The sequence below is a fragment of the Triturus cristatus genome, chromosome 5_2 (genome assembly GCF_964204655.1).
Source record: "Triturus cristatus chromosome 5_2, aTriCri1.1, whole genome shotgun sequence".
NCBI classification, from domain to species: domain Eukaryota; kingdom Metazoa; phylum Chordata; class Amphibia; order Caudata; family Salamandridae; genus Triturus; species Triturus cristatus.
The window spans coordinates 538655020-538674446 of record NC_140588.1 but is presented as its reverse complement, the minus strand read 5'-3'; the positions used below and the strand labels follow the sequence as shown (position 1 = coordinate 538674446).

Below are 19427 nucleotides of genomic sequence, written 5' to 3'. Positions count from 1 at the left end.
TATCACTGCCATAACCAGACCTCCGTGGCCCCAGGTTAGATCTCCATGTCCTAATATGACAGCTTTAAAACGTGTCCAGCTATCCGTTCCTGTGCTCCCACGTACCCAAAAAAACCCTTTATCCCAATCATGGCGGCCGTGTCACTATATAAACAACCTCACTGGTCACTGGATCCAACGTCAAAAGTTACCCCTAAGACCCACCTGAACGCCCCAAAATATCCAGGCATCCGGCGGAAACTGGCCACCCCACAGTGATCACTTTTCACCAGTAGCATGTTACCCCAAAAATGCCTTGTCATCCATGGCATTCCAGTTGCAAAATTGTAGCCGCCACAGGCTCCTTCCTCCCTTGCGCATGCGCTGGTCTGGCGAGACTTATTGAGAGGGCTTCAAAAAGTGCTACCAGGCCAGCCTAGAGCTACAGTGCATGTGCTCGGGCACGCGCCGCGCTTTACCGCGATTACTTTCACTTTCGCGGCCGTAGGGCCGCTTTGCATAGCCAATAGGTCTCGCTTTTGGGACCTTATAAGTATTTAGTTATGCAACTGTTGCATAGCTAAACTCTTATAAGGTCCCAAATGCGAGACCTATTGGCTATGCCATTGCTTGTTTTCACCTCCTGTCGGGTTCTCCACCGCTGTCCTGATGCACTGACCTTTCTGCCCTCTTGCCCGATGCGTGATCCTGGAAAATGTCATGAACAAAGTGGTGAGATCCCCTCCCCTCCCCCAGTGCCTCCTGCAAAATATCTTCACTAAATAATCCCTCATAGTCCAGATCGTGATATTCCATGTGTCTGACCCTAAGCGCGGCGGCATTTCCCGCCTACCCTTGTGCTCAACTGCACATCCTCATCATACTTTGACAGCATCGACAGGAACCGGAAACCTATCTTTTAAACCTGTGACCCAAAACAGCCCACCACTTACCATTTGTGCCATAACTCCCTCCAAAAGCGTTCCACCATTATCCATAATACCATAGCGCCTGAAAACCGTACCATAACCTTCCAGCCATACCATAACCTACAAGCGCTTTCTGTGTCAATTTCTGCCAGGGGGAGTACTGTCCCCCTTGGCCCGGTGCACCGCTGAAGCCGTACGGGGCCTACGTGAGGCAGTGTTCTTGTGGTCCCTACCGCATCGATTGCTGTCAGGGGGAGTACTGTCCCCCTTTGACTTGGTGCACCACCGAAGCCGCACGGGGCCTACGTGAGGCAGTGATCTTGTGGTCTATAAACTTCCTGTCGTACCAAAACCTAAAAGCTGCTTATGTGAGCTGCTTGCCACCAGTGGGGGGGGGGAGGTGGGGGGGGGGGTGGGAGTACTATCCCCCTTTGCCTGGTGCACCGCCGAAGCCGTACGGGGCCTACGAGGGGCAGTGATCTTGTGGTCCAGGTGCACTACCGAAGCCGTACAGGGCCTACGTGGGGCAATGTCTTGTAGTCCGGGTGCACCGCCGAAGCCGTACGGGGCCTACATGTGGCAGTGATCTTGTAGTCCAGGTGCACCGCCGAAGCCGTACAGGGCCTACGTGGAGCGGTGATCTTGTGGTCCAGGTGCACCGCCGAAGCCGTACAGGGCCTACGTGGGGAAGTGATCTTGTGGTCCAGGTGCACCGCCGAAGCCGTACGGGGCCTACATGTGGCAGTGATCTTGTGATCCGGGTGCACCGCCGAAGCTGTACGGGGCCTACATGGGGGTAGTGATCTTGCGGTCCATGACTCTCCCGTCAATTTTCGCCAGAGGGAGTACTGTCCCCCTTGCCCTGGTGCACCGCTGAAGCTGTACGGGGCCTACATGGGGCAGTGAGCTTGTGGTCCCCTGACGCTCCAGCGTGCCTGTACTGGGCCCAGCCTTCTCTTCACCACGGGGTAGTGGGGCCGTACAGTGCCCTCCCGTGTTGGGAAAGCCGCAGAAGTGATCCCGCCGCAAATATATTGTCCGTTATGCTGGCCCTGCTTATATCCTAAACTGCCATCCCAATGTTACCGGGGCCTGCACCTACCCAACTAACCCTCCAGAAGCGGGGGAAGAAAAGCCACTCCTCTCTGAGGAAAAATAATGAGCTAACCCCTTTACAGGATATGAAGTAATGCTCAGAATAATGAGCTAAGCGTGACATGCTGAATCTTCACTGTGGTCGCAGCCCTGTCAGTCAAGAAGCTAAAGAAAAAAGGGGGGTGGGCAGAGAACCTTCAGCCCCCCCATCTGAAAAGTCCCCGCCTCCGCTTGCTGTAGCCTACCAAGGTTTGACCGTAAAAGGAAAGGAGGCTGGGGGGGAAGACTCAAGTGTGTAAACGCCCGTTTGGCTCTAAGGGGGGCCCAGCCCCCCCTCTGTTGCATGTTCCAGCCCTGGCCCAGGCAGCTGCCGAGGATCACGCACAGCTGCCCCCAAATCCCGCCCTGGTTCTAAGACCACAACTTGAATGAGGCATTGGTAATTTTCACCCCTTCTAAACACCTCTGCCAAAAAATGAAAGAATGATGGCCGAATACACCACCCCCAAAAATTTTTTTTTTTTTTTTTTTATTTTTTTTTTTATATAGCCTCCACACAAAATTTCGGCTAGAGACGTGCCTTTCGAAGCCAAACTCAGGCTGCACCCCTTCTACCCCCGAACGGAAAATCATCCCTCCTCCCCCATACCCTTATGCCGAAAACAGACATACTCTCCTAATGAGAGCCTGCGACAACATACCCCTACCAGATTCACTCTCCGGAGACGGACCCACATAAATCTCACCTGCGGTCAAGTACCGCCGAGGGTACACGCAAGCCGCCGCAGCGCCTAGGCTCCCCTTCTATGGAGTTCCTACGTCACAGGCAAGCCGCCGCAGCGATGAGCCTCTCCTCCCTGTGGAGTTCCCAGCCTTCCTAACACTTGACAAATGCCATGCCGCTCTAAGGGACCCTAAACCTACCGGACAAGCACTACCAATGAAAGGGGGCCGGGACATGAACGAAAAAGGAAAAAAAAAGGGGGGGGGGGGGCCTCAATTGGAAAAATGCTGAAAACAGCCGAACACCAGCCACCGGGAATACTACAAAATGGTGGATGGAAACACAAAATGGAGACCTAAATATCCCTAACAAGCCCAACAAGCCCAAAAAGGGGCGGAGCAGAGGACCGCGCCGCTCCCATTCCCCAAACATCACGGGGGGCAGACCTCCCTACGCTCGGCTGCCCCCCAAGACCCCCTTGCGGGAGACATGCAGGCCAGTGGAGTGCTCACTCCGGTGCTGGTTTTTCAAGCAGCCGGGCTTGTGGAGCGTGGTGCAGAAGGAATAACTGTGCCGGTCGCTCAGGCCGCGGCTAGCAGTTTGCTGCGGGGGTCCCCCCCATATAGGAGCAGGGGCAGGGCTCCAGGAGTGCCAGGAGTTGGGAGCCATAAGCGGGAGTTTGCGGGAAAAGGAGCATGTTCTCCGTACTGGAGGACACGGAGTGTAGTGCCCGGGTGCACCGCGTAGGCTCCCCAACTAGGTTGTGTGCAGCATGAGGAGCCCCAGCGTGCCCTGCTCCTGTTCCCGCTCTTGTACACTTTGCGCTCGCGCTCTTTGCTCCACACTGCCCTGTGCCCACTTCCATACAAAAAAACACATAGGCAAGCACCTTAAACGCCATAAAGGCAAAAGGCAAAAGCAAAAGACAAAGCAAGATGACTTGGGGCTCAAGGACCACAACCGGGAGCGCCTAAGTAAACAAAGTAAATAAGTAAAAATCCCAAGAGCACCCCAAGATCACCTCGCCCAGGACACAGAGGGACCCAGAGGTGCAAGGCGGCAGCAAGCAAACCAATAGGAAAACCAATAAGTGCTTACCCAGGCAAGTCGCACTGCTACTGGCGCCCCTGTTGAGCCAAAAACTGAACAAAAACGAAACAAATCAAACAAAAACAAAAAAAATAATAATAATAAAATATATTTTTTGTTGCCAAAAACTTATTATGAGATAAGGGAAAGTTAGGGGGGGCAACAGTCAACCGACAAAAATCCAAAAAGGAGGGAGAGGACCAAACCGCAACGGAAACCTTCAGCAAGCTACAGGAAATGGAGCAGGAACCAGATTTGCAATCCGATCCAGACCAAGAAAAAGATAGGGAGAGTAAAACAAACAATATCCAAGAAGACAACCACACCCTTACTATTGCCACATGCTCCCCCCACCAAAACCAGTACCAAAACTAACAAGCGGGCTCTCATTACAGACTTTTTAAAAGTATGACGCAGTTTATCCCTGGGGAAGCAAAAGGCTCACAAAGTAGTCAACGAACCAAAGGAAGCCAAGAAGACCAAGAGGGGCAGTCCAGGTAACGAGACACACAAAGATAGTGTGAGCAAAACAGCAAATAAGGAAGGCACAGAACTAGTGGATCTAAAGCCTACCACATTAGAAGACGTAAGCAGTGCTAGTCCCATACAGGGCTGTTTAAGCTCACGTACAGACCATCAAGGATCCCATCAACAGTCCGTTCAGGCCATAGTCCACAATGACCCGGTGTTAAACTCGGACTCCATGTCTAAACAATGGACCCACCAGGTTCAATCACACCAACTAGCCCAACAACACCAGCAACAACAAACTGGCAGGACAGTATCAACAGTTCATGTGCATTCCTATACTCCCCAGCAGATACTCAACCCCAAGACCAGTTAGGGGGTTGGGGTCAAACAGTCAACGGGCAAGACAAATTCTCCACTAACTCAAAAACACTGAGAAACCAAATTCAAATTGCACATCAGCTGGAGCAGGGTCAATCTCAACAAAAGAAAAATGGGCCAGTGCCCTATGATTCTTACGAGGCCGAACAACTCAAACCAGTCAGCCACTTAGAAAAACATAACCTATCTGAGCAAAGACAAAGTACTAAGGAACAAGGAGGACAATATTCAATGGGACAACAGAAAGGTCTACCAACAGGACCATTTTGGAATCCGCTGTTATGCACAATGAAAACGATCGATCAGCTTTGACCTATCATGCCAACAAGCTGGATACACCAGTCGAGCTATTAAACGTTTTAGCACTATATGTTCAGGGGATAGAACAGAAACTGCACGATCTGAACACCATGAAATAAAGGTACAACATGCACAGGACATCACATTTCACACGTGCCATTGCCACCAAATAATCGACAAGCTCGCTACTGTCCCAACTATAATGTCAGAGCTGCTGGGGGCAGTCAAGGAAACCCAACTTAATTCCACTACACCCATGGAAAGAGATCCCAAGGAAGCAGACCGAATTAGTGGGGACACCCCCAATATCAATATCCAACAAATAAAACTCAAGAAGGCAAAAGCAGAAATTCACCAGACGCTGAGAAAAGGACCAAACAACTACATCCACACAGCCACACTTAGTAGGATCATCACCAACTCCTAACCAAAGCAACTTATCAAAGGAAGCTGTAGAAAGTAAGGAACAAATAAGCTTGAAAACATCCCTCACAAAGCAGGAAATGAAACGCCTGAGGTAAGCAAGGAAAAGTAAATTAAACAAAGCTATTCCATCACCATCATTAACGCCCACCCAGAAAAGACAAGACAAAGGTGTTGCAAGCAATGGCGATAGTCAGCACGCCGGATCACAATAATCCGGCAATAACAGAGGCTGTCGCCTCAAGAAACCATGATGCGCAAAAAATGGAAAATTTGTCAATAAGTAAAATATATGACATATTCAAACCCTCGGTTAAGAAGGAACAAAACGTAAAAAGTAAAGAAACCGTAAAAACAGACACAATTCAAATATTACAGGAACTAAAGACAAAGACAAGTGAAATCTGTACGCAGGACGTAGCACTAAGTGGGGAAGGAGCCACACAGGCGCGAACTGTCAATAACGAGATCAAAATTTCGTGGTGAGTATTCGTCCTTGTAAGCGAGTACGCTAAACATGAAAATGGAATACACACAGTGTTCTACAGTGCGTATTCCATTTTCACTTTTAGCGTAGTTGCTTATAAGGACGGATACTCACCACATACAGCATATTTTGCCAAGACCACTCAAAGTCAAAAGAAACGCTGGTCCAGATCACAGGGATCACCTGAAGCTTAATTGGTGTACATTACAGGATAAAAACACATACAATAGACCAGCCGGGACGGAAGTAGAACCGGCGGAGAAGACGTAGTGATAAGAAACAAGAGAGCCCGACAGCCCTGAAGAGGTTGTGGGGGCTTCCCCTATCGACAAAACACGTGTTGGCTGGGCGATTCGGATTAAAGACCAAAGAAAAAGTCATAACGAATTACTCTCTTCATTGCTTGTATAACGATAACTTCCCACAATTTGTATATGATTTATGCGTGTATAGAGGATAAGAATTGCCTAAAGTTAGACCGCAGGGTCGAAATATTAAGAGGGTCCAGGGTGTTTTCCCTCGCCTTTAGCACCGCTGGAATTGCCACTTTTTCTCTACGGACGCAAATTTCAGGGGCGCCAAGTATATCCTAGATTCAATGACACCCCAATAGCACATTAAACTTTGAAAGACTGTCTGATCCAAATGTAGTACTTGAATTTGAAAACTACAAAGAGTTTGGATGACCCTGTGATTCCCTGTGAAGTGAGGTGAAGCACCCACACAGAGCATGGCTTGTGTTTGAGGAGTCATGCGCTCAGGATGATTAGAGTCCAATATCCTGTGCCTAATACACAATCATTTGAAAATGGTTCTTTTCTTGTTTAATAGCGAACCAGTGTAGATTTTTTTAGTTTACCCGAGATGGAATCAAATTTGAGAGAGTTTAAAAATGGATCGAGGGCTGCATTTTGAACATGCTGCAGTCTGCGTATTATTTTGGAAGACATCGCAATAAAAATAATCAACAATGTGAAAGATTAGAAAATCTTTTTCACTTTAATTTTATGGGTTATAGACTAAAACAGAAACATTCTGTGCAAAAACCGCAACTAGAAAGGCAATTGTCGGAAAAGCTGGCCAAAGAGAATCCAACAGCAAATCTGAGTCCAGCAAAACTCCAATGTTTCCTACAGTCGCGAATCCAGCCTTCACCACTGCTTAGGCTTCTCGGTACTTTGTCTGAAAGTTTTACAAAGATGGCATGACTCACTTATTACTATCCCAAACCAAGATGGTGATGTTCCTCTGTGCACCGACTCTGTTCCAAAACTAAGATGGCCTTAGGTTTCTTCTGAGGTATTGTAGGTAGAAACTATTGTAGCAGCCTTGATGCTTTTATGAGTGTTTCACAACTGTGCTTGCTGTGCTTACAGTTCTCATTCACTCATGATTTTCCTCAAGGCCTCCTTGGTTCAGGTTGTTGAAACACTTTAATGCTTACCTTGCGTCCCACCTTTCTCCTGCATCATTTTGCTTTCATTCTCATTATTTGCTGCGCACCCCATCCTTGTCCATTTTGGATATTTTTGACATGCTTTAAAATCCCGTTTTATCTCAGAAAAACTAGCTAAATAGTACTGGCCACTGGTTGTCTACCTGCCTTGTTGACTTTACTACTCTAGCTAAAGCAATAAGTCTGGCGGAAGGAAAATTGCGTGCATTTCTTCAATATATGAAGAAAGATGATTTCTATGGAGCGCTTTACATGGGCACCAGCTGCAATACACAAGGACACATTAATATTTTTTTAGGCACAGGGAGATAAAATTGTTTGGCCTGAATTACAGGTTGTTGAGCCGATGGCAGACTCGAACCTGGTTCCCCAGCTCCAAAGTATGCAGCTCTGACTGTTACGCCACATACTCAACTCAGAAGTATTTTTGGAAATATGCAACACATTTTGTGCTAGAGTTGATTAAATTACGGAGGCAAAAACAGGCAAATTATGTAGTGTAATGCGGCTCATTTCTTGCCAATATTACCTCATTCTTTTGTCATCTTTAAATAGGTTATCACTGTGGGGGCAAAGTTTCACATCATTAGTCTGTCACATTTTCATACTGTCCAGCAAAGTATGACCGCATTTTCAGTAACTCTTTACCGTCAGGCTAGAACCTTTTTTTTTTTTTTTTTTTTTTTTTGTTAAAATCTGCAAATTATGCAGCTGATGATGGTTTATGTGCAAGTGCTTCAGATCTATAATGATGGGGTAAAAGCCGCAGCCTCTCAATCACATGGCTGTGTTACGGGTTTGTCCTGCTGTTGTCCTGCTGCTCAACACATAAGAATTGGAAGCACACTAAGTACCTAGACTCGGGCACCAGAGTTGTGCATTGGTTTAGGAACTGTCTGAAAAATATGAAAGAAAAAATATACATGATAACTATGGGGCTCATTATGATGGCGGGAAGATCACCACCGCTGGGCCGGCAGTGGCGATCCTCCCGCCATCACAATGTGATTCACCCATTGCCAAATTAGGATGGCGGTGGGAATCGCATTGGTTCCGCGGCGGACGGAAAGTCCGTCCGCCATGGTCCCGCAAGGTGGTCCTTTTCCGCCCGCCTTGCGGAACCCAGAACCAGGGCATCATTGCAGCGGTGCTGTGCAGGCACCGCCGTAGTGATTAGGATGAGCCCTTTTGTCTGCCTTTTTGTGGCAGATATCCCGCCGCAAAAAGACAGGTGAATACTGGTCTTGGGGGCCTGTTGCGGGCCCCCTCTGTGGCCGGTGTGGCGGGCGCATCCTAATTGGGCTGGTGAGACCGCCGCACGTCTGACGGGCGGTCCAATCACCGTTATGATGGTGAGTGGACTGATGCCCGCCTTCATGATGAGCCCCTATGTTAGGTCATGTGATGACGATTGTGCCTCGCTGTATTTGGAAACAATGTGGCTGGTCTGAAACAAATCTTCCACCTTGGTAGATAAAATGGAAATGTTGAGAAGAGTTGAAACAGTGAAGTTGTTTTAAAAGCCTAGTCACTCTTGAGTTACGTAGGGGAACCATGAGCTGAAAGAGAAAATAAAAGTTATGTTCTTGATACATATGCCACTGATGGGTGAATTCTCGTCTAAAGTATTGTGCCCATCTCTGTTGAGTACATCTGAAATAGCTCGACTGTCCATAAAAGAGTAAGGCCTTGGGGAAGATAAAAGCCAAAGGTGTGAGTCAGCCATCACAAGCCCAGAGATGGAATTGCTTATTTAAAATCTCAAGTACTCGTAGCCTCGTGGGTGCAAATTTCAGGGGTATAAACAATGTAGAAGAGCTGGGTATATATTGCAATGTTGTTGGTCTTGTGTAAAATTTAACAGCATGAGTGTGTACAGACTTACTAGTAACATAAATGCATCTCTCACAAAACGTGTGCTACATGAATAGAAGCACGGTTTTCCATCGGGAGGGCTGGGGCTTCATGGTGATTAAAACAAGCACTGCAAATGAAACTAGAGAACAATTCTACTGTAAGAGCATTGACAGAGCTGGACATGTGCTGTAACATGAACTATAGTACTACTTTCCAGAGGGAAATGAGCAAATTAACCAGGCCCAATACTTACCTGTGGTCAGTGTCTTTGTATTTGTACAACAGTAACGAGCATTTTTAAACTTGAAGAGTGCCTATCATGCAATCGTATGATTACCAGTCTATTGTGAAAATTACAATGTTGTATCATTGAATTTTTGTGTTACTGATTGCAGGTTCCAATGTTACTGCATCCTTTATAACTCAGAGACACAGTGAACCCAAAGGGCCATTGGTAAGGATAATTCATTTAACAATCCGCTCTAAAACATGACGGTCACACCATTTAAATAATTTGCATAATCTTCAATTTGGGAAAAGGGCGTTGTGGACATTTATTTGCAGATCACCAATAACTGTTTGGGGATGTTTGAGCCCAAACCATGTCGGCGGCATTTGTTTGTCTTGCATGGTGCATATTTACATTCCAGATCATTGTTTTGCGCAGTAGCTGATACTTCAGATGGAATGCATTTCTCCTCTCGTCCCTGAACTGATTGGCACTTATTAGTTTCTGTAACAGTGAACTAATTCATCTCGTTTGTTCAGCATACATCTTTATTAATAATATTTTCATCTGATCTGCTCCGAATATCAGCCTTTTCCATGCACCTACAAGTTCCACACTCTGAACTGCCTGGAGCCATTCTTCCCTCATCGCTGAAGCCGTGACCTGTGTTTGAACTGCTCCCAAAACAAAGTAATAGAATGTCTGTTAGAGCGTTTACGTTCCGTGAGGAATTCCTTGTTCACCCTTGTATCAAACGGGTGAGGGTTGTCCAAGGCTGGAAAGACAGTTCTCAAAGCATGCTGGTAGATGTAGTCATAGGCAGTCTTAATACACCGCTAAAAAAAAGGAGTTTGCTTGCATTTTCAGACACAGCCCAGTGCTGGTAACCTGTGACAAGCGGTTCATACTGCTGTAATCATAAGACGGGTAAGGTTTTAATCAGGCAGCCTTTTCAAGCACTTGTAATGTTCATGGATAAGTTCCAAAACAGTGCCCAGGTGCAAACCCTTGGTAGCGTGGCACAAGCAGCAGAGCGTTCCTCTGCAAAAAATGCATGTAAAGCAACACCAAAGCGACATTAATCAGTATGAACTAATTTATTTCCCCAAAAATAAATTTAATGATTAAAATGACACTATAATGAAGAAAACCGAATTTAGAGGCAAGAGGATAGAGACCAAACACCAATGTAAGTCAAAGGGGTGGTGTTAACTAAGACCTGAGTGCCCACCGAGGTCAACCAGTGAATGAATGATGTTGCAAAGAAGCTGTCTGTTCACATTGGTCAAATATTAATGAGGACTGGGACATTGCCAGACTTTACAGTAGACTGCTGATGGAGAGAAGTTTGTCCTGGTTCAAAATATTACCTTTGGACTTTTTTCTTTCCTGGAGGAGCAAAATCTTCAGCGAGGCACGGCTAGAAGAGGGCAGATACCTTTTGCATTATCTCTCAAATTTCTTTGAACTGTGCAGCCCAAAGCTCCAAGTAGGGAAAACCTGGAAAATATTGCCAGTGATGTTGTTTCTTTTTCATGCAGCTTTGACCTTCCAGAAATGAAACTGTTACCGCGTTTAGGAATGGTTGTGCTACTTCTTTCTTAGTGCTCCGTAAGTCTCAAAACTTTCATGGAGGCGTTTTGGAAAACAAAATCTTGAGTTAAAATTGTGTAAAGACTTCTCAGAATTCCTAGTCTGGTGCCTGCCCCAGTATCCATTTTCAACTGGTTGTTGGTGCCTCTTCCATGTGTAGGCATCTTTTTGTAGACTACAAGCTCTTCCTCACTCCCCACTAAGAGTCATTTTAATAGACAAGCAGTCTCCATTGAGTGGGACCTTTACCTACTTGCCTATGTGGGTCGGCGAGAAGCTATCTGCCTGTTCCCTTAGATCAGTCTTCCAATCCCAGAGATTCAAGATAAAGGCAGGCGGATTACTCCCCACAGTCCTCGATCAGGCAGATAGGAATTCTTTCAGCAAACATCACGCAGTCTTCTTGTCTGCGAATCCAGCCATTCTAGCTTAGTGTTCTTACAGAAGTTTTTATAAGGTGCACTCTGCTATGTTTCACAACATCTCTGTGCAAATTAAACTAAAGGTCTTATAATTTCCCCACCTACATTTGAACACAGGGATCCAGTTTCTATTTAAGGGAGGTGTTTTAATGTTCAATGTATACCAGAATCTTTTCTGTTACAAAAAACAAAGAGGGTTCCCCTGTGCTTTCTTAACTTTTTCCTCCAGCTCTTCTCAAACCCAGCTCAGTGCCAACCCATGCCAGCTTCCAAAGGATCAGAGAAAATCCCCACGTTACCAGGATACCTGTGCCCCCACTTCATGCTCACTGACGCTATGCTGTGGCTGCAAGGTCCTTTCTACTCAGAGAGGGCAAGAGTCACAGCTGCTACTGACAGGGAGATGTGGCCCGAGTGTGGGGCCGACCTTTACTGGAGTCAATTGTATTCTATTGTTAATGAAATCAGAGTGTTCAGTGCCAGGACTTTTCTTCTTTCATAGTTCCCCTTTCATTTCTTTGCTTCTTCTCTTTTTATTACAACATTACTGAAGACAATGCAAGCGCTCTCCATGCACAGGGCCGGCTTTTGGGCGGTGCGAGCGGTGCGACCGCACCGGGTGCCAAGGTCAGGGGGGTGCCGGCCGCCACCTACGTCTCTTACTCTTAAATCAGCACTCACTGAGCCTGCCTGCACTGTTAAACAGTTGTCCCCTCTTTCTTTTCTACGATGTATCTTCGTAGAAATGGAAAGAGAGGAAAACCGTGTTACCAAATCAGGAGGCACGCTTTTGTTTTGCCCGCCCATGCGTTGCTCTGCCTGACTGCCTCTAACTAAGTGTTGAACGTTTGATTGGATTTGGATTGGCCTGTAACTGAAACCGTTACCTACATCGCGGGGGCGGGCCTTGGGAAACTCGCAGATACTCTTCCGGCGGCTAATGTTACTAGTGGTTGCGCGCGCTCTCCGACAGTCCACGGGATTTTTGGCAGTGGCACAGAGACCGAGCCTCCTCTCTGCAGCAACATAAAGTGAGTTAGGTGACGGTCTACTTTTTAAAAATCAATCAATAATTTAAATGTGCCCTGTGCACAAACAATATAGGGTGGTGACCTCCCCTCCTTCTCAGGCCCGGTTTTAGCGACCCAAACATGAGCCTTGGCCCTCGCAGTGAGGGCTTGAAGGCAGGCGCGCAAAGAACATGTCGTGTGTGTCAGCCCGGGCAGAGACAGCTTCCCGGGCGTGCACACACACAACGTTTTAGAGATTATTGAAGCCGCACCCGAGTACTTCACAGGTCTTTAAAAGACTATTTTCATGTTAACGAGGCTTTGTTTATTTTTTCACCCCTTCATCTCCACGTTTCCGGCAATGGCCACAATGTTCTGCTGCGTGGATATTTCTTTTTCTATGCAGCGCAGGAGAAAATAAGTTTGTTTATTCATATTCACCTTTCCTGACTCCTGCAGCTGCTTATCACAGCAGGCTGTGACACAAAGTTTGACTAACGGAGTAGGTAAGAGAATGTGTTACTAATATGTTTTTCTTTTTAAAATATGCGCAGGCCCAGCAGGGCACATACTTCGTGTGTGATGCAGGACCACAATAAGACAATAAAAGATGCCCAGATAACGCTGGTGATTAATGATCCTACTGGAGAGCAATCATTTGTCTGTTAGTAGTTTTTAAATGCAGATGAACTGTATTTTATGTGGAAGCTCAGTGGGTTACTGCCTTTGTCACAGAGATCCTTTTGTTACTTGCAGTTCAGAAGTTACAATCCAAACATAGGACAGTGACCAATGAACTGTCATCAAAGAGCTGCATACAAACATGAATGGTATAGTTAGAACTTCGCTTTCTTTTTTTGTGACATAGTTAGAACTTCCCCAGTCTTTCATTATTCTAATTTTGCTAAAATGAGTATGTTTGGGCAGATATACATTTTTATCAGTAAAGCTGAACCGACCCCATGGAATACTCTTTAAATCCTAAGGTTGTGTTTCCCCAGACCAAACCCTCTTAAAATATCCGGCCCACCAGCATGGATGAAATATGATTCATACACCTTGTAATCCTCATTTGCTTATGTGGCATTCCCTGTATACTGATGTATATACTTGTATGATTCATTGTCTCTGTATAATGTGTGCGTGGTGTAAAGTACTGACACACACTACACTGATATGAGTAGCGCTATACAACAAATGAAATGCATATGAGAGAGGGCCTACTTAAAGATGAGGGGCTCTGTCGGAGGGTGGCAGTGAGGGAATCCGAGGTAGTAGCTAGTGGAGAGAGAAGTTTTTCTAAGTTAAAGTTAATTAAAACATATTTAAGATCCACAATGAAAGATGAAAGGCTATCATCTTTGGCAATCCTATCCATTGAAAATGATATTGCACAACAACTGGAATTATCCACATCAATATTGGCATTTGCAAAAATGAAAGCCCGTAAAGTTCAATTTTCTTGAAATTTGCAAATTGTTTTTACAAAATTAACAGTTAGAAAATGTTAATAATAACATCAACAAGATGTATATTGTTTTGGGCTATAAAATAAGCTATAATTGACTGATGGTGTCGTAATATCTGTTCCCCATCTAATCCCTATTTAATTTACATGACATTTGAGCATACATTTTATATATTATAAAATGTATCCTGTATATATTTAATATGCGGTTGAGAAACCATACAACTCAACACAAAAAATGTTTGCGGGGGGGGCGCCAACAAAGATTGTCGCACAGGGCGCCACAATCTCTAAAGCCGGCCCTGTCCATGCAATGCCGACGGGTCACTTGATGGCTGCGCATTTCATCTGTAGTGCGCTGCATCCCTTGTGCCCATTTCTTCTAAATCCAGGAGACCACGATGGAATGCTGTTATCCATAGTGTATTATTGTTTTCTCCTTCCAAGATTCCCAGCCCGTTGGTTCTAAATGTGGTGGTCATGCTGGAATTTTAAAATAACGATAGACGATTTGCAGTACGTCTGCAAAACGGACACGCACTGCATTTCGTTATTGCAAGCATTTGACTGCCATGTTTAGACGACAGCAGTTTATTTCCTACTTGTATTCCTTTTATTCATCATGCATGTGTTGTTACATTTGTGTATTTTTTATTATCTCAGAGAGTGAATGCACTCAAAAGAGCAGTCCACGTCCACTGAAGAGTTATCGGGCTCCATTTCCTGGTTGTTCACAGACGCTGGTTCGGTCCATATTACCTTACAACAGGGGATGTCTCTTTACTTTGACAGAGTGCATATATCGGTGAAGAAGGATTTCTGTTGATGGAATTGCACTTTGGAATAACAAAGAAACCAAGTGGGGTTTTGTTAGGCCTTATTTTATTTATTTTATTATAACGAGAGGGAACCTTGGATGAAGCCAATAAGTTATTTTGCACAGGGCTTATGCTTTAAACTAGGGTGAGACAGCAGCCCTAGTATTCCACCAGTAGGTGGGCAAAATTGCAAGATAAGGCCCAGAAAGGGTTCCTGTTGTAATAGTGGATAAGTAGCACTTCACCAGGAAAATGCTGTTTTGTCTGCTGCACCTAAAATCCCTGGTTTCTGTCTAAACATATTGCCATGCTCTATGACCCAGAAGATATACAATTATTCTGTTTTCTTACTGAAGCAGCGCATGCTGAGCAAACCTAAATTGGCAATATAAAACCAGCCTGTTTCTGCAGCAGTGCGTGCACGGACGCATCACGGTCTCCCCAAATCTTCCCACTAACTGCAATTCGAGTATCCGGGGGCCTCCGATTACTCTTCAGATCATTGAACTCTGGCAGCGCGAGACACTCCTGTGGGTTATGTGTCTGCAACCGCTTCTTGAATTTGCATGGTTTGGTGTCGCATTAATAGGTGCTTCCTAAATAAAGAGACCCAAAACACAGAATACAGGTGCAAATGAGACTTCTCAAATGTTGACTGTTACAAAAGGGACCCTTTCTGGGCCTTTTCTTGTAATTTAGCGCCACCTACTGGTTGCAGACTAGGGCTGTTGTTTCACCCCATTTTAAGGAAGCATCAGCCCCGGCCCGCGGTTATCCATGACCGCTTCAAGGGACGAAGCGCCATGTTGTGTACGGGAATTTTGTGCTCTGATTTGCACGTCACCGACATATTGTGGTCATGAATGAGTGACTGAAAGGCTTTGCAGGGCTGAGGACAGTTGAGGAAAGTCTGCATCTCGATTCAATCCAAACCACAGACCCCGATGTCGGCGTTCTTTTTGAAACCTGAACACCAGGGGCGTTTGCGCCCGCTTTGCGAGCCCCTGGGGCACTTTGGTATTATAGAAGGGGGCACAGACGCTTGTACGTCCCCTTCTATAATACCGATAGCGCTGGCGCACTTAAAGCGTCAGCGCTATCAACTGAGGTGTTCCGTCATGTGCATAGGGGCGTGCCCTATGCAAATGAGGGAATTTCTTTGACTCTGGCCCGCGCCATATTACTGACGCTGGCACATAGTCAAAGAAGCCCTCTATGCACTTCCTGACAGCAGCCCTCTGCAGAGGGTATAGGGGGTCCCGTGGACCCTCCAGATGTCCCCTTGTAGGCGGGTGCAGTCACTGACTGCACCTGCCTGCAGGGGGTACTCTAAAACCCCTTTAAAAGTGCAGGGGGGTGCCGCCTGCACTGGGAAAACAAGAAGAAGCTGGTCAATGTTTTCACATGAATGCGCTGCCCTATTCGCGGCTGCCCCCAGTGCAGCGCATTCACCATAATGGGGTGCATTGGCAGCGCCCGGCGCACCTTTTCAAAGGTGCGCCGGGTGCAAACCATGCCAGCACATAATAAGGCCGCAGTTATTTTAAAATATAAAATGAAATGTAATGTTCACCTCTGACTCCCCGCTCAAGCGGATAGCAGTAATGATAGACTACTCGTGATCTAATAAGATGGATGCCACTTTTATCACATCTGGCAAGGTAATTTGATCAAATCAAATTCTGGGTGTATGTAATGACTGATTCAACTCCACCACAGTGTGTGATCATATTGCCAACGTTTTCTCTTCCAGCTTGGTTGTACATAGCCTCTTTCTGCTTGTTTCAGGGATGTTGTGATGAATGAAGTTAAGATGGCTTTCTATATTTCCATATTAACATATTTTGTTTGTTTTTCCTCATTCCAGGTAAATTCCGAGTTTTACACTGGATGGTTGGATCACTGGGGAGAGCGCCATTCTGTTGTGTCTACACAAGCAGTTGTTCGATCTCTCGATGAAATCCTTGCACATGGAGCTAGCGTCAACATGTGAGCTTGTATACATACACATTTTTTACAGATTTCATATATTGACAGTCATAGATAGTGTTAGATCTGACGTCCTTGGCGTGGTTTCCCCCTAACTTTTACCCTTGCAACCACCTGTTTTTGCTGGCTTTGTTTTTTCTGGTTTTAGGACTCTGGGCACTTTACCACTGCTAACCAGTGCCACAGTGCATGTGCTTTCTGCTTAAAACATGGTAAAATTTGCTTATACCCAATTGGCATATTTAATTTACTTATAAGTCCCTAGTAAAGTGTACTATATGTTCACAGGGCCTGTAAATTAAATACTACTAGTCGGCCTGCAGAACTGATTGTGACACCCACTTAAACAGCCCTTTAAACATGTCTCAGTACTTCCATTGTAAATCCGTTTTTTGCAGTGTTAATCTGCAATGTCAACATGGCAAAAATAACCTCTTACTAGGCCCAAACCTTCCTTTTTAGGTCGAGCCTAGCAGCCCGCATGCGCTGCTCTGCGCGGCTTCTTCTGTTTACTCCGTGTGGGTCTGACTCCTCCCACACATAGGATTGGCTTTTGCATGGGTCTTTCAATAATGAAAGCACGCACATGGCTGAAGGCGGGTGCATGTCCCACCTCTTTTGTAATGTTCACTCCCACAGTGTTTTGCTCTCGGGAGCGAGCAGCGGCGTTCAGGGTGGCAGCTGCATTCCTCGTGGGTCAGGTTACACACAACGCGCCGTGCTTTTGCTTGTTTTATGGGTGTGTTCGGGCTCCGCGCTGCCTCCCCAGCTATGATTCCTGTTCGGAGTGAGTTCGCCAGTAAACAGGAAGTCCAGTGTGCGAATGATTGTTGGAGATGCTTGAGGGATTCTTCGCGGTCTGCCCCGGCGCTGCACTTTAGCCTGAATTAATACTATGTCACCGCAGTGCCGCCTATAAATTATCTATTGCGGAAAACCTTTTATAGTGGCGCACGGGGAGCAGAGCACACGCTCTAAATAGGCCGCACACACCAGGATATGGTTTTTGACTAAAGGTAACATTTACCTTCCATCAGGCACCTGGTTTCATGTATTTTTTGGGGGGCATGTTCGGGCGTCACGCCGCCTCGCACGGCGCCCGGTGTCATGTTTTTTTTTTAATGGGTATGTTCGGACGCCGCGTTGCCTCACACGGCGCCCTTTTTCATGTTTTTTTTATTTTAAATATCTGCCTTCTAATCCCTCCCCTCCCGTTGTCGTGTTAAATTTCTTACCGCCCCCCCTTCCAGTTGTCCTTGCCGTCTTTACTCTCGCCCCCTCTCTCGTTATCTCCTGCCCCCCTCCCGTTGTCTGTGCTGTTTTTACTCCCACCACCTCCGGTTTACTGTAGAAAGTACAAGAAAAATGTCCAGGCACCTTGCTCTTACCTTATTCCCTTATTAGTTACCCTTTTTACCTTAAGATCTGGTGCATTGGTAGACTCGATCACCACTAAGTTCAAGGGTAATTTTATTTTGCTTGGAGTTTCATTTTAAGGCACAGGCTTACCATTGTGAATTGAGCAAATAACCATACTCTGGATCTCACCCAAACACAGGGATGCTTATGAGTGCAGCACGCTCGGCTCTAAAGCAGCTGCTTCTAACACTTATCACTCACCAAGCACTCTTGCTGCCTCTGCTAAAATTGTGTGTGACCGATTAAGCAGCAGATGTGACAAAACACTTAAACGGTCCCAAAGGCGAGACCTATTGGCTATGCCAATGCTTGTTAATACATACAAAGCGATACCAAAGGGGATGAACCCGAAACCGGTCCCAGGATGCTTGTTTCCGGTCCAGGGAAGACATGGCTTGGCAGTTCGGGCTGGACTGTTCCCATGAGGCACAGGGTCAGACTGATTTGCATATGGCCATGTCTGAACTGGGGTGGTGGAGTGAGCTAAAGAACGATAATGGATTAAACCCAGATCAGTTGACTGGGGGTGAGTGTTTGATTTGCTCAAACGCTCCATCCATCATCCCCTTTTGATATTGCTTTGTTAATACATACAAGCAGGGACACTGGAATGAGCGGCAGCAGAAGGCTAAATTATGCGGCAGGGTTGAGTAAATTATGCAGCAAGAAAAGCCAAATTATGCAGCAAAATGTGGTATATTTTGTAATAGTATTAATTCATTAATTCGTCATTTATAAACGTGGTAACACTGGGCATGGTTTGCACCTCATTAGTAACCAGTTTAACCCCAAATATAGAAATAATCAACAGAAAAGTGACCAGTCCAGCTTTGCACAGGGCCTTCCAGCATGCTGCAATACTTGTTGCCGCATTTTTAGTAACTTTTGAACCGTTTGAGGGAGAAACACATTTTTTGGGGTAACATCTGTAGTTAATGTGGCGGATGATGGATTATGTTGCATATGCGGCAAATCTATCATTGTGCATACACATTTCTATGCCCACACAATCGCATAATTCCAGTTGCCCTGCATACAAGTCACCCATAAAGTAGGCCTTGGACAGCCCCAAGGGCAAGTTGCCGTGTATTTGAGAAGTTGGAAATGTACTTTTAAGTTTTATGTGTCATGGTGGTGAAAAACGAATGAATTCGTGTTTCAATACTGCAAGGCCCATCTCGTCCATAGGATAACATTGGAGTGTCCCTTATTGCAGTTTATAAGCATAATTTCCATTTGGGAAGAGATAACCGATACATGTTTGGTGTCTCTCTAATCCTAATTTAAAATC

The 19427-nt window shown here is 45.9% G+C and overlaps 1 protein-coding gene across 1 annotated transcript in view; it reads left to right on the top strand.

Annotated features, from left to right (window-relative positions):
• The window catches only part of GLB1 (galactosidase beta 1), a 260256-nt gene that overhangs the window by 70797 nt on the left and 170032 nt on the right, over positions 1-19427 (top strand). The window contains exons 7-8 of the mRNA XM_085607619.1: positions 9584-9642; positions 16596-16717. Coding sequence (XP_085463745.1) covers positions 9584-9642; positions 16596-16717 — 181 coding nt within the window. The remainder of the gene's footprint in view (positions 1-9583; positions 9643-16595; positions 16718-19427) is intronic.